Here is a 16,641-nt window from a genome sequence, read left to right as displayed (position 1 = left end):
GCGCTGTCCTCCTGACCTCGGCTCTTTCCAGAAGTTCTTATGTTTCTGGTTACGTAGCCCACACTACCCCTTTCACAATAACGCAGTTCCTCCTGCTTCCTAGCGCCCCCGCTGACGTTATGCTACTCCTTTGCTGGCACATCTTGTGCAACATTACACCCTCACTATACACTCTCAGTACCTAACGCTATTCATTTGCCACACATTCGGGACAAGTTGTAACAGGGGACTTGCAATTTGTAAAATGATTTTGATTGCTAAAACTGAGTGCATTGGCTTGCGACCTCACAAGATTCTTGTGCCTTCGCCAGCTAATGCACCAAGCTGGACGAGACGGTACAGTGAAGTTGCGTGGCGGCGTGTTGCAGGCCACGTGGAGGTGCTCAACTACCTGCTGAGCCGGAGGCCCGACGTCGAGGTGGACGCCCGCAACGCGCTCGGCTTCACGCCGCTCATGAAGGCCGCGCTGCAGGGCCGCACCAAGTGCGCCAAGCTGCTGCTCTTCGCAGGTCAGTGCTCGGCAGGCAGCGCCTAGCCTAGAGTGCATAGGAGGCTCAATAATCTAGCGCATCTACAGGGTGGCGCACGAAATGTGTTACCATTTTGTTTTTGAATATAAACTTTATTGTCAATACAATCTGAAAGGAACGTATACTACAATGAAGAGCCGTCCATGGAGATTTGTTCTAACTCAACACATCCTCAATATGTCCACCATTTCGTTTCCTAACTTCCTTCAAACGAACACCGAAGTTAGTGATTACCCCACGGCACATGTCTTCCGTAATTTCACTGCAAGCTTGAAGAATAAGTTTTCTGAGCTCCATTAAATTCCACAGCTTCTTGCTACTGCCTTGCCCTTCAACATGCAGTGGTTCATGCAAGATGGAGCAAGGCCACATACTGCACACACTGTGTTGGAGTTTTTACACGAGCATTTCGACATGCGGATCATTTCACTCAGGTTTCCAAGTCGCTTCAATGACGGACAAAATCGCCCCCCCCCCCCCCCCAATAGTACAGACCTCAATCCATGTGACTTTTTTCTTTGGGGGTACCTAAAGGAAAAAATTTTCCCGAATCGTCCACGTGATTTAATAGAACTCAGAAGACTTATTCTTCAAGCTTGCAGTGAAATTACGGAAGACATGTGTCGTAGGGTAATCTCTAACTTCGGTGTTCGTTTGAAGGAAGTTAGGAAACGAAATGGTGGACATATTGACCATGTGCTGAGTTAGAACAAATCTCCATGGACGGCTCTTCATTGTAGTATATGTTCCTTTCAGATTGTATTGACAATAAAGTTTATATTCAAAAACAAAATGGTAACACATTTCGTGCGACACCCTGTACTTGTGTCAGCTCCTTGTCCAGCGGCTTTCCTTAATTTCAAGCAGCCGTGTATGTTGTACAACAGGTTTCTGTATTGAGGAAAAAAAAAAACAGGCCTCTTATAGGATAATTTTGTTGTCCGTCTGTCTGTGCGACTGTTAAAAACCCTTGTTCTCAGAGGGTATAGATGTCGACGTGAAATTTATATCACGTACTGAGATCTATGGTTCCTTGTCGGTGTAAAAAAACTTTAAGCCTTTGCGTCAATGCAGTCAAAAGATGTCACATATTTTGATACTCGCAGAGTCACCCAAGAAAACCTGTAGGGTACTCCCCGTTGACCAAGACCCATAAAATTTGGCAAGAGGCAAGGTTTCAAGGTACAACTAAACGATCAAATCCGAAGATTGCTAGTTTGCATTTATAACACACGAAAAAAAAAAAAAAGATTTCTCATATGTTATCCGATTGTCTGTCTATCCGACCGTCTGTTACAACCCCTTTTTCTAAAGAACGGTTAGACGTGTCACGTTCAAATTTATGTCGCATAATAAGATGTATAGTCCTTTGGTGATGTAACAAATGTAAGCTTCGGAGGTTCGAGTCCTCCCTCGGGCATGGGTGTGTGTGTATTGTCCTTAGCGTAAGTTAGATTAAGTAGAGTGTAAGCCTAGGGACCGATGACCTCACCAGTTTGGTCCCATAGAAACTTACCACAAATTCCCGAACTTCAAAAGATAGGCTACAGCTCTTTTATGTCACATACTTCGATATTCGCAAACTCACTCATCACAACCTACAGGCTACTTCTCTTTGAACTCGAATCATGAAATTTGCAAGAGGTAAGATTTCATAGTACAAGTAAAGGAAAACATCCGAAAATTGTTAATTCGTAATTATATGGCCGGCCGAAGTGGCCGAACGGTTCTAGGCGCTACAGTCTGGAACCGCGCAACCGCTACGGTCGCAGGTTCGAATTCTGCCTCGGGCATGGATGTGTGTGATGTCCTTAGGTTAGGTAGGTTTAAGAAGTTCTAAGTTCTAGGGGACTGATGACCTCAGAAGTTAAGTCCCATAGTGCTCAGAGCTGTTTGAACCATTTCGTAATTATATGACACGAAAAAATATTTTTTGACATTTGTTATCCGTTAGTGTGTATTTTCTTTTGCTGACACCCCATTTCTCAGGAATGGGTAGACGTATATCTTGCCTCTATCGACATCCATAAAAAGCAAAAGTCGTCGAGATTCTCGATTTCCAGTACGAATTAACTATCTGCACAGGATGATTCTACTAACGTTTCAAACAATCCCGAAGCGACGTAGATGACGCAGAGACAAGTAATTCAAAGTGAGGAACATGGGGGTCGCAAATGTCAGGAAATACCTCAGACATAGATAAGCACTGTTGAACATGTGACACTCACATTCGGGAGGACGATGGTTCAAACCCGCATCCGGCCAACCTAACTTAGGTTTTCAGTGATTTCCCTAAATCGCTTTAGACAAATGCCGGAATGGTTCCTTAGAAAGGGCCCGGCCAATTTCCTTCCCCGTCCTTGCCTAATCAGAGCTTGTGCTCCGTCTCTAATGACCTCGCTGTCAACGGAACGTTAAACACTAATCTCCTCCTCCTCATCCTGTTCCTCCTCCTGCTTCAAATGGTTCAAATGGCTCTGAGCACTTTGGGACTTAACATCTGAGGTCATCACTCCCGTAGAACTACTTGAACTTAACTAACGTAAGGACATCACACACATCCATGCTAGAGGCAGGATTCGAACCTGCGACCGTAGCGGTCACGCGGCTCCAGACGGAAGCGCCTAGACCCGCTCGGTCACAACGGCCGGCCCCCCTGCTTCAACACGTAACGTTACCAGATGACGTAACTCCCTGCACGTGCAGCAGTTCGGCTTGGTCGCGAAGAGCTGATTGAGTAATGTGGTGCTTGCATTCGAGCAAACGGTGCAATCTGCGAACATGTTTCGTAAACGTGATCTGTTGTAAACGCAGAAGTTATAAAATTATTGTCCTCGCTGTAACCGAGTAAAAGCTGTTCTTATTTTGTGCTTTGTTCCTTTTGTCCCTTTTTTGTGTTGACAGACTATTTAGTAAATCAAATGCAGGTCATTTACTGTTTCGAAAGCTTGTACTCACTTGCTTGCGACGCAGTATGTTAGTACTTCGCAACAAATCAGCGGAGACTGCGAGACCGGTAAATAAAATAACAAATCTTACCTCAATATAAACACATAACTCCTCACGCAATGTATAAAATACTGCCTGCCGAACGCAAGACTCAGACCCTGATCTCCACGTGCTAAAGTCGTGCATGTAGGCCAGGATCCAGAACGAAGTGATTACTTGGGTTGGGATTATGAGGTGTGACAGACCGATTGACTCAACCGCTGCACGTGCGGTGAGGTACGTCATGTGGTGACGTCACATGTCCAACATTTGTTATCCACTTTTGCGGTATTTCCCGACATTTGCGATCCCACGTGTCTCATATTAAATTACTTGTCTCAGCGTTATCTACGTCGCTTCAGAGGTTTCTTAAACATTAATAAGCATCACCCTTTGTACATAAAGTTTGTACGGAACCCTCGGTACGCGAGTCCTATTCACACTGAAACTTCCCCTTTGAATGTTAAGAAAGACTGTGCTGGTAAACTTCTGCGTTATTTGATACGCAAACAGATGGGTAAAACTAAACGTACTCAGACAGTTTTTTCTTCACTTATTCTGATCATTTCTTAACTGACACACAATATTTTAACGAAACGCAATCTGACTTTTAATAATCCCTACAAAAGAATAGCCCTGACTAAGAATAACCTATCCTTCATGAATCACTTACCTCACCAAAATCTTCGTTACTCGAACTACTGGAATATAGCGACCGCCAATACTGCCAGATAAATAAAAGATTCTAACTACTGAAGGCACTAACTACTGATAGGCATATAGTTAGCAAATGAAAGATTTTGATAGAGAACAAACAATGTATTTACCTTAATAGTGTTCAAAAGTCATAAATATATATAAATTCGTGACATCCAGTTCGACAAATTTCCTTTTTCTGACGGACATACGTCCAGATCGTCCGCTGATATTAACATCTCTAAACTCTGGCATCTCTCTCCCCATATCCACCACTGCTGGCGGCTCACCTACAACTGCTCAACGATACGCGCTGTTCACAACAAACTGCCGAACCCAACACTAACGAATAATCCAATAATGAGTCCAACCAGCCACAGACTGCATACACCGCAGTCCGCGATTTTAATACAGAGCGCTACATGGCGTTACCAACATAAAAACCTACACAGCTTACTTACAACACTTGTCCGGATTTTCTTTTTATTCTACGATTTGTCGAACTTTTCCTCATCGTTGCGTCCCCCATTTCATAATCAGTAGTAGTCGGAAAACTTTGGGCAATTAATTTCTTTATGTTCGGTCTCTGACAAAGTTACAGATCTAACAAAAAAAGAAACTGTATGTACTACCGCATTAGCCATTTCTGTAGATAATGAATGCAGAGTTCCGTTGACAGATGAATGTGTGGAAGAACTGTCAATGACTTCTCGGAGAAACCTGTCAAAATATAGAGTGAAGAAAGAGGGAAATAAGTAACAGTGTTGCCAAAAGCTACTGTTAGAGCTGATGCGGAATTTGTTGCAATAATTATTGGATACTAAAATATTAATGAAGCACTTTTCCATGAAACACGTAAGTTTTCTACAAACGCGTGCTCCCACGGCGATATCCATTAATAAAATATTCTCCGGTTTCAAGTGGTTAACTGCCCACGAGCTTTCGATAAATATCTCCTCTGCCGGTGTCAAGTGGTTGACTGTCGTGTGAATGTCGCTGCCGTGCTTATATAGCCGTGCCGCTACCAGTGACGTCACTGGTGCCTAGTCCCGCGCCATGTACATCAATGATTTGATGGCTCGTCCGCCGCGCCCGCGGTTCAAATGGCTCTGAGCACTATGGGACTTAACATCTGAGGTCATCAGTCCCCTAGAACTTAGAACTACTTAAAGCTAACTAACCTAAGGACATCACACACTTCCATGCCCGAGGCAGGATTCGAACCTGCGACCGTAGTGGTTGCGCGGTTCCAGACTGAAGCGCCTAGAACCACTCGGCCCACTCTGGCCGGGTAGAATTCGTGCTTCTGCCATAATATTAATTCATTAGTCGCCATCGATGTTCTTCTCTTTGTTGACCGTGTGTATCTTCCTAATTCGGCATCGGTTTAATTCACGAAGACGGTGGAAACCAAGGAATACAATGCTACGTCGCTTTAAATAATTCTCGTAAAACTTAGATGCTTCTCACTACTTTTTTCACAAGGCAATAAGACTTGCTCTGCCCATCGCACAAATCATAAATACTAACAAGATGGCTGCCTTTCCGCACACACCAAAAATTACGTCCATCCCCTACAAGGTAACAATCGCAAGTGTATTTTAACTCCGTCTTGGAATATGAAACAAAAGAGAATCCAATATGAACATTACAGAGATTATATTCTACAGCCCTCTCAATTTAATCTTTGGAGCGGACTTTGAGGTATTGTATGTCTCTGCGTCGTACTCATCTGCAGTCCACCGTCTTTACTGAGGGTGTTGTCTGATATTTTGGTCTCTGTTGCTTCATGTATTACGATATCCCAGAAGCCGTTGATCCATTTAGTCATAGAAATATCGTCGAATGCAATTCGGTGTCAATTTACCAGTGCAAGCTCCGCTACAGCTGATTTTTCGGGATAGCGTAGGCGTTAACACCTTTCATGTTCTATGCAACGCTGTTCAGTAGTACGGACAATATGACCAACATAAAACTGCTCGATCCACACGGTATTTTGTATATTCCAGGTGTCCTGAGACCTACATCATCTTTCACAGGCTTCATTAGTTGCCGGACCTTTGCTGGGGGCCTGAATCTGCTTGCGAAATTTGTCTCCCATTAGCTCCGGTTGTAGCGAGCCACTTAATGGAGCATTTTGAGGACATCGCCTTGGACACGGCTCCTGCAAAGCCTAGTTGGTTTTATCGCTACGTCGACGATACCTTTATCATATGACCTCTTCGACATGAAAAACCTAAAGAGTTCCTGGAACACAAAAAGTTCACGTTGAAGAAAAGGAGAACTGTTCCTTGCCGTTCCTGGGTGTCCTTCTCCGCCGAAAACCCAGGGGTGTCTCGGCCACAGCGTTTACCGCAAGCCCCCCCCCCCCCCGCCCCCCTCGGGTTGGTATCTGCACGTCATCAGGTACAACCACCCAGCACAGAAAAGGCTCTTTCTGAGGACCTTGGTACACCGAGCTGAAACTGTCTCAGACGCCGAAAACTTGCCGAGGGAGCTGAGCCACTTACGTTAAGTTTTCAAGGAAAACTATTACAACAACAGACAAATTTCGCAAGCAGCTTTATCTAACACACGAAAGCGAAAACACGATGAAGATTGCGTTTTGCCGTTATGTGGCTGAATATTGGGGAAGATTAGCTGGATACTGAAGAAACATAAAATCGATACAGTTTTCAGGCCCCAGCAGAGATCGGGCAATTAATGAAGCCTGTGAAAGATGATGTAGGAAAGATGATGGAGTACACAAAATATCTTGTGGGTGTGAACAGTTTTATGTCGCTCAGGCTGTTCGCACTATTGAACAGCGTCGCATGGAACATTAAAGGTATTTCCGCCTACGCTGTACGGAAAATTGAAAATGGAAATGAGCATTTGGCGTCATTGGCCGGGAGGCCCCTTTCGGTGCAGGTCCGGCCACCTTGGTGCAGGTCTTATTATATTCGACGCCACATTGGGCGACCTGCGCGCCGGATGGGGATCAAATGATGATGAAGACAACACAACACAACACCCAGTCCCTGAGAGGAGAAAATCTCCGACCCAGCCGGGAATCGAACCCGGGCCCGTAAAGCGGCAATCTGTCACGCTGACCACTCAGCTGTCGGGGCGGACATCCGGAATATTAGCTGTAGCGAAGCATGCACTGGTAAACGGACACTGAATTGCATTCGATGATATTTCTATGATTAAACAAGTCAACGGCTTCTGGGATAGCGTAATACATGAAGCAATAGAGACCGAAATATCGGACAACACGCTCAATAAAGACGGTGGATTTTAGCTGGGTAGGGCCTGGAATCCTGTGATAGGGGAGTTGAAGCGGGCGCGGCGGTCGTGCCGTCAAAAAATTACCATATATGGCTCGGGCTAGGCACCAGTGACGTCACTGGCGGCGGCACGGCTGTATAAGCACGGCAGCGACATCCACTCGACGGTCAACCACTTGGCAGTGGCTGAGGAGATCTGTGCCGAAAGCTAGTGGGCAGTTAACCGCTTGACCCAGCTTGAAACCCGATAATATTTTATTGATTTAAATTCTCATTACTTACATGGGTCACTCCTAGTTTTATAGCGGTGCTCAAAATCTGGTATTAACACTGACTGATGGTAAGTTGAGCTTGTTAATCACACACCTTGCCTCTCCCCGCAGCAGTCACTGTGTGGACAAAGGTTGCTCCTTTCTCTCCAATTCCACCGCAACGTGACACTCTGTAAGCGACGAGGAGAGGTCCTACAGATGGCATCACACACTGACTGTCTTCCACGACCAATGCAATAGGGTTCACATTCTGTCCATTTTTCCAAATGAGAAACATTAAGATTGGTCTAGCCGAGACCTTGCTGGTCTAGCAGGTCACTAAACTCCTTCTGTGGAGGTCCCAGTTTCAGTACCGGATAGTTGCGGGGATTTTTCTTCGTTCCAGTCCCTCTAAGTCCACTCAGCCTGGAATAAAATGAGTACCGGGTATTTTTTCCCGGGATACAAGACAGGCGGGGTTATGGGTCCGCCGTCCACCCACTCCTAGTGCCGCGGCGAAGAGATGCTACACTCTACTAACACGCAGGCCAACGGCCCTGTCACGGGCTTGTGCCACAGACTTTACCTTTTAGTAGAGGTCGTGTTGAAAGTGCAGCTCACAAAAAAATCTGAAAATATCAACTCGTTGTCTAAGGCAAATGGATTGCAGCTAAATTTTCACAAGGCAGTGGAAATATGGATAAACTGTGAAAAGTTGGCTCTGTTTGTCTTTGTGCTATTGACAATGTTTTGTTTTAGGGTGACGTGAGTAAAAGATATTTTTTGAACATATTTATAAAATAATTATAATGGTAAAACATTTTGAATTTTGAGAAACTGTGATTGATATTTATACGTTGTGTAGCTTGGTCTAGATGTGAATAATTCAGGAATGAGAAGGTACTTAATGTAGTTTGTGGCTGAACTCTATGTGCTTAAATAAGAATAAGGTCTTTGAACCTGGATATTGTGACCGCACAACAGTATTCTTTGTCACACTTTTTCCCTTACCTAATACATTGCAAATGCTATCTGATGAAATGGATATATACATGCTATTATATGTATGTTACTCGTTGTAATTTCATCACTGTGGTACTTATGTACTGTGTGGTTTTATTATGTAGAATACATTCTTACGTTCCTGTGGAAAGTCCAACGCATTCTGTACATTTTAAATGTAAGCCTCTACTTGACACCTGATTCTTTTCCTCTAATCTTCCATGTGAGTTTGCAAAATAAATCTGTAAATTTGGTAGGTAAGGTGGATATATATAATGGACTCTTGTTTGCAAGGAGTTGTGCTCGAATTTACCTCTCGCCACCGAGATTTAATTTTCCCATTTTTCATTGAAACATACCATGCTGAGGTAAGAATGCTTTGTTTTAGTAGCGCATGGTCAGTTTTTTCGTCCATCTTTGGGAAAACAAGCAGTTCTCCCGTTTTTAATGATGACTTTCATCAGCACGACCCTTGGACCATCTCTAAATCGAGGGTCTCGTATGTCGTTCTTTTCAAACAGTCTTTCATTATTCAGTGCAAATATTCCAAACATAACCTCAGCCGTATAGAGACAGCGACTTCTGTAATGCTGTTCACGATAAATAATTCTTGTAAGTGAAATGCATGTCAAGCAGTGCTAGAGAAATCGTGGAGAGATCTAGTTTGAAATCTCTAAAATGAGATCTGAAGAATGATATGATTGTCATCTTATTGCAAGAGAACTGGTAGTTCTACCACATGATTAGATGATCAACTGGTTGGAAAAGATTATTACTGGGAGGGAGGGGGACAAGAGATACACCGGGTCATCAAAAAAGAACAGATTTCAGTTGTTTATTACAGGCAAACTATAAAAGATATAAATACATTGGGCAAGTCACTGGATAGGTATAGAATGTGTGTGTGTGTGTGTGTGTGCGAGAGAGAGAGAGAGAGAGAGAGAGAGAGAGAGATAAAAGGTGATGATGTGTGAGAGGGAAAACGAGTATGAGGGAGTGATTGAGATATTGAATGTAAGCACGACATAGAAAAATGGGAAGTGAGCGTGTGTTTTCACAAAGCTGTGCTGTTGTTTGTTTGTAGCAACATGGGGACTACACCACAAGGCCAGTCCTTTTGTGTGTTGGACAACAAGATCTTTTTCATTGCTATTGGCCTTCGAGGTCATCAGACATTACACCTTGTGAATTTTTTCTGTGGAGGTACATAAGGGACAGTCTTTGTCCCACTTGTGGCAGTTACTCTTCACAGCTGAGAAATCAAATTGTTGAAGCTGTCAATTAAACAGGGACGTGTTGATTCGTGTGTGGAATGAAACGTACTACTGTTTGGATGTTTCTCGGACAACACATGGTGTTCAAACTGAACGCGTGGTGCAGTGTCTGCGCGAACATAAAACTTTGAACCTTCCTCTACCCAGTGACATGTGCAATGTGTTTTTATCTCTCACAGCTTGTCTTTAATAAATAGATGAAACCTGTTTCTTCTTTCTGAATCACCCTGTATCTTAATCAGGATTCTATAGGTTCTAAACTGCAAGCTAGTCGTAGTTTTAGCTTACTTTTGAGAACTGATCTATGACAGAAGAGAAGGTAGAGAATGTGGCTAAGATTGTGAGGTAGAAAATAATAGTGAGAATGAGAAACTGAAAGGTGGGGATTGAAAAAGTGAGAGTTGGGGGACTGAAACCGAAAGTGAGGTATAGAATGTGTGCGTGTGCGTGTGCGTGTGCGTGTGCGTGTGCGTGTGCGAGAGAGAGAGAGAGAGAGAGAGAGAGAGAGAGAGAGAGAGAGAGAGAGAGAGAGGGGGGGGGAGATGGTGATGTGGGTAAGTATCTACATCTACATTTATACTCCGCAAGCCACCCAACGGTGTGTGGTGGAGGGCACTTTAAGTGCCACTGTCATTACCTCCCTTTCCTGTTCCAGTCGCGTATGGTTCGCGGGAAGAACGACTGCCGGAAAGCCTCCGTGCGCGCTCGAATCTCTCTAATTTTACATTCGTGATCTCCTCGGGAGGTATAGGTAGGGGGAAGCAATATATTCGATACCTCATCCAGAAGCGCACCCTCTCGAAACCTGGATAGCAAGCTACACCGCGATGCAGAGCGTCTCTCTTGCAGAGTCTGCCACTTGAGTTTGCTAAACATCTCCGTAACGCTATCACGCTTACCAAATAACCCTGTGACGAAATGCGCCGCTCTTCTTTGGATCTTCTCTATTTCCTCTGTCAACCCGACCTGGTGCGGATTCCACACTGATGAGTAATACTCAAGTATAGGTCGAACGAGTGTTTTGTAAGTCACCTCCTTTGTTGATGGACTACATTTTCTAAGGTCTTTCCCAATGAATCTCAACCTGGCACCCGCCTTACGAACAATTAATTTTATATTATCATTCCACTTCAAATCGTTCCGCACGCATACTCCCAGATATTTTACAGAAGTAACTGCTACCAGTGTTTGTTCCGCTATCATATAATCATGCAATAAAGGATCCTTCTTTCCATGTATTCGCAATTCATTACATTTGTCTATGTTAAGGGTAACGATTAATGTTTCCGTAACGATTGTAGAGCTGCTGTGCTTCACAGTACGACGTGCCTATGCTGCAGGCGCGTCGCCGACGCTGCGCGACTCTGGGCGGGGCCTGCGCGCAGAGCAGTGGGCGCGCTTCTGCGGGCGCTACGTGTGCGCCGAGGTGATCGAGAAGTTCGCGCGCCACCGCCTGCTGGAGCGCACCACGGCGTACGGACGGTGGGGCAGCGAGCCCGAGCTGGGCGCCCGCCTGCTGCTGGGCGCGCGGGCCTCCGCCCCCGAGCCGCGCGCCTCGCCGCCGCCCTCGCACGGCCACGGCCTCAAGTCGCGCCTCCGCAAGGCCTTCCGCACCAACAGGTACTCCACGCGTAGGGCGACTAACTCTCCGTAGGGCGACCGACCCTCCCGCATTAACGCAAATTTTCTTCAATCCTCCCGGCTCTCTTATCGACCACCTCTTTCTCCTGTATATTTCGCCAGTGACCACTGTTGTAAATATTATTAATCCTGCGAAGTTCTACCGATAGTTCAAATTCCCTGACTGACAAAACTCGAAATATTTTTGCATACTAATCGATACTACTGTCGACACGCAGGGTGGATATTAATGAAACCGACAAACCGCAGGGACGGATTCCTGACGGGAAGTACAGGAAAAAAGCTCCTATGAACATGTGCCCTGAAGATTGCCGTAGTTGGTGGCACTGACGAGTGAAAGTTCCTCTGTCCATGTGTCATGTGTTGCAGGCTGTGTGATTGACGCTGTGCACTGTAAGCAGCAGAGTGGTCCAGTATTCGTGTCGGGAACAAGCTGAGATGGTGCTGATGTACGGCTAAGTAGATGGGAACGGTGGAGAAGAAGCACGGCTGTATGAAAACAAAAACCCTCACAGACATCAATCACACCACACGATATTTCAAGCCCTTTTTCGGCAATTGTGTGATCGTGGCTCCTTTCAGACAGACCAATGTGCAGGGAGGACCGGGTTCTACAGGATATTGTGACGAACCGTAGTACGAGCTCCAGGCAAATGGCCCACCAACATGGTGTAAGCCAAAGCACGAGTATGTGTACCCTGCATGAGAACCGATACTAAACCTATCACCTACAATCAATACAAGGATTATCAGCAGCGGACTTCCGTCTACAGCAAGGAGTTTATCAATGGGTTTTGCTGCAGACCATCACAATTATGGGATTTCTGTCATCAGTCCTCTTTACCGACGAAGTAACCTTTACCACAACTGCCATCAGCAGTCTGCAGAATTGTCATCTGTGGGCTACAGACAATCCTCAGGGAATGGTTGAGGCGTCTCATCAGCATCGGTTCAGCATCAATGAGTGAGCAGAGATTTTTGGCGACCACATACCTGAACCGGTTATTTATTCTAAAACGCCTCGACGGAGGAACTTACCTGGACTTGCTGAAGAATACTCTGCTTCGGCTGCCTGAGAATATGCCTTTGGCAATACGATAGGTTATGTGATTTCTGCATGACGGAGCACTAATCCACTTCCGCATTACAGTCCGGCGACACCTCAACAGCATCTTCCCCGGATGTTGGATAGGACATGGAGGTCCTGTAGCATGGCCTGCTATATCACCGGACTTAAAACCCTTGGAATTTTACATCTGGGGGCATCTCAAAAGCGCTGTGTATGCTTAACCATTTCCTGATGTGCAGACTCTTCGACAGCGTTTTTAAGACGCCTGTGAATGCTATTCGGAGAGAGGTCGGAACGTGTGAAAGAGTGCAGTGTTCCATGAAGCGACGTATCAACGTAAGCATTGCATCCCATGGAGGCCATTTTGAACTTCCGTTGTGACACGGATGCGATGCAGATCTGTACTGTATTCCGGGATGTGTCCATTTCAGACACATGTTCATAGGACCTTTTTTCCTCCATTTCCAGTCAGGAATGGTTTTATTAATGCTCGCCATTTATAGACTTTTTCTGTACATGATTCTACAAAAATGTGGTTTGGGTCAAAGAAATGCGAGGGGCGGAGAAAGAATGAATAGCTTACGCTTCTAGAGGGGTCGTGAGAGGGGAACGTTTACTTTTTTCCCCTAGTATTGGCAACCCACAGATGCACTCGCCTCGTACCGATCAGCAGCTACGATACAAACAAGACACGGAAGTAACAAGGACGCGTGAAAGCAGATTATAGAGACATTCGCGTTTAAACTCACTCGTTTCATTATTTATTTCTGAATTGACTCTCACAAACTTTCTGTGAGCTATGTGATTTTGACTTCAGTATTACTCGTAGCGGTAATGCCTAATGCAGGCAACATTCTTGTACAGAAGTTCATAATCGGAACGAAAGAGAAGAGAAAGTGGCAACAAGCACATTAAAAACGTTGCACGTGAGTTAGCTATACTTTTGTCTATAGTCAAAGACAATACCATCTGTAGAAGTATGGATTGTGGAAATAAATTATCGAAGAACGTTTTATATAACTCTGTTTTGGCTGAGATAGTGACATGTGTCCACACTAAGGCAGAAACAGTTGTGGAAAAGATTTTGGCTCCGAAAAATGTTCAGAACTTCGCTAATATCTTGAAACATCCTGCCGCGTGGGGTAGACGCGCTGTCTAGGGCGTCTTGTCACGGTCCGTGCGGCTCCCCTCGTCGGAGGTTCGAGTCCTCCCTGGTTCGAGTCCTCCCTCGGTCATGGGTGTGTGTGTGTTGTCCATAGCGTAAGTTAGTTTAAGTTAGATTAAGTAGCGTGTAGACTTAGGAACCGATGGCCTCAGTAGTTTGGTGCCATAAGACCTTTTCCAAATTGAAAAATCCAGCTAAATCGATGAACTTTTTCACTGTTGCAACCGATGCCTCCAATTACAAATACAGAAAGTTGCTCCCTCTATTTGTACGTTATTTTTACCGTGAGAAAATAAAAGTAGTCGGCTTATGGACTTCATTGAACAGGCTGACGAGCCAGCTAATTGTGTGCACAGTTTGATCAAATCTTCACTGAAGCTTCATAATTTAGATGCATACTATGCAGATAACGGATATGTAAATTACGGTAAGCATAACTCTGAGTTTAAAACGCTTCGAGAAGGCATCTAGCATTTGGTGAAACGTAATAAACCATGCATGTGATGCATTAGATGTAATATTTAAATGCTTGTCTTGAAAATATACGGACGTTTCTCGTATCACCCATTCCAAAAAAATGCGATGTAGCTGTGCAGTTGAAATTTTGCGATTAAATCTCCATTACACCTCCCTTAAAATCATGGTCAGTTGTTGGCCATCTCTCTTAAAACCAAGATCAAATCTTTGTCGCCTTATCCACGCATCTCCGTCACTTACAGCCAGCTAAGGTGCAAGAGAGGCGATATTTAACCTGTAACGTCACTTCTAAACACACACCGTTCCAAGTTGAGACCTGGTGGGGGTGAGCCGAAATGTCTTTTATATTTTCACATATATAACTTTCTAGGTTTCTTAGTTACCTTTCGGAGGACAAGTAGAATGAGAACTATCTCGGAAGTGGCTGGAAATTCAGGAGAATTAAAAGCTCTGTTTGACACATGATGCTTTTCAGTCCTTTGTCTCATGACTAGCCATGTGGATGAGCTTGTGTGGCCTGGCCACCCCCAGACAAGAAAGGCGTCCACTCACACGCTAGCCATACTTCCTGCCAACGATACACCAGGTACAGTTCGTGGGTGTACAGGCAGAACAGCAAGTTGAGTAAGGCAAGGCAAAGAGAGGAATACTTTCCACTAAGGAAATACAACAGAAAGACTGACTTTTACTGACTAACGGAAAGAAACAGTGTTTCCCTCATTTTCACGCCTGTGTAGCCATACTTTGCAGACGTGTGATCGTAGCGCGAAGCGAAAAATTGATAACGGTTCTGGGCACTTCGATTTTATATCGTGTACATTACGACACATGTCCTTGACAAATTCTGAGACAAATGCTTTTCAGAAGATGCACATTGATAAGCTAACAAAAGTATGTAAGTGGAGTAGACACTGACGGGAGATCACCCTAGTGGCTGCAAATGGAGAAATCCATTGAGATGAAAGACTCTGGCAAAGCGCAGATTTGAAACGATAATTAAATGGACACCCTAGCTCCAAACAGGCGTTGATGTACTTCATTGAGGACATGTTGAAAATGTGTGCCCCGACCGGGACTCGAACCCGGGATCTCCTGCTTACATGGCAGACGCTCTATCCATCTGAGCCACCGCGGGCACAGAGGATAGTGCGTCCGTAGGGACTTATCCCTTGCACGCTCCCCGTGAGATCCACATTCCCAACATGACCACACCACTACATTCGTAGTGCGCCTAATAGATGTTTGCCCATCATACTCATTACTCGTGGCAGATTAATCTACCAAGTCCCGTACGAGTTCGGGCATAGCGTGTGCGTTCGCACAAGAAGATCAATGGCCGGGAAGCCATATTTTAACTATATATGACGGTAGTATCTGTTCCCGAAAGAACAGTTACCGTGGAACAGATACTACCATCATATATAGTTAAAATATGGCTTCCCTGCCATTGACCTTCTTGTGCGAACGCACACGCTATGCCCAAACTCTTACTTTTCTCTCCATCTGTCTGGTTTTCATTTGACGCCCCTTATTCAATGGAAAAGATCACGATCAAGCATTCTAAGCTAAATGGATTTGCCTCGAGGAAAAAAATAAGCTCGACGATGGATAGGTTATCATAACAGCCAGCTTTATGATAGGTATGATGGGAAAAGAAAGTTATTATTTCAAAAGTAATTGTCGTAACTGTTAATTCATTTGTCTTCATGGAAATGTGTTTGCAGTTGTCTACGGAACCACAATTTCACCCAGACCTGCCTACATGTTGCTAAGGTTGTTTCGACTACATTGTAGAAATTTCGCTGGAAAACCCTTGCACATCCTCCATACACTCCCGATCGCTCCCCATGCTATTTCCGTAGTTTTGGACGCCTGAAGAAAGACATTCGCGGCCGTCGATTTGCTTCGGACTAAGAGGTGCACGCCTGTCTACAACCGAAAACATCTTTCCATGTATAGGTATTGACCGTCTTGTGTCACAGTGGAATAATGTATATTAACAGTTATGGCGATTACTTTTCAAACACTAAACAGTTTACTTACTTCTTTGCATCCATCTGGTTTTCATTTGACTACTCTTTACAGAATCACAATATTTCTAACCCAAGTACCATGTGTCCTGGAAGTAGGGCCGAGACGGTCCTAAACGCGAGTATATTGCAGGACATTTCTAGTTCAGAAATTTGCCTTACTACCAAGGCAAACCACCCAAAAATCTTTCTCTGTATATTCATTCTCTGGTGGATATTGGAACAATAGCTGTTACTGTGTCTTGTACG

At 44.7% G+C, this 16,641-nt stretch overlaps 1 protein-coding gene and 1 non-coding gene across 2 annotated transcripts in view; one reads left to right on the top strand and one right to left on the bottom strand.

The window, feature by feature from the left end:
• Window positions 1–16,641, top strand: part of LOC126188425 (ankyrin repeat domain-containing protein 33B-like) — a 155,669-nt gene that overhangs the window by 117,661 nt on the left and 21,367 nt on the right. The window contains exons 3-4 of the mRNA XM_049930028.1: window positions 369–509; window positions 11,351–11,630. Of these exons, the coding sequence (XP_049785985.1) occupies window positions 369–509; window positions 11,351–11,630 (421 nt within the window). The remainder of the gene's footprint in view (window positions 1–368; window positions 510–11,350; window positions 11,631–16,641) is intronic.
• On the bottom strand, window positions 15,424–15,498 carry Trnat-ugu (transfer RNA threonine (anticodon UGU)). The gene has a single exon. It is a non-coding gene; the product is annotated as a tRNA-Thr (tRNA).

The sequence above is a fragment of the Schistocerca cancellata genome, chromosome 5 (genome assembly GCF_023864275.1).
Source record: "Schistocerca cancellata isolate TAMUIC-IGC-003103 chromosome 5, iqSchCanc2.1, whole genome shotgun sequence".
In the NCBI taxonomy this organism is placed as follows: domain Eukaryota; kingdom Metazoa; phylum Arthropoda; class Insecta; order Orthoptera; family Acrididae; genus Schistocerca; species Schistocerca cancellata.
This window is presented reverse-complemented; position numbering and strand designations above follow the sequence as displayed.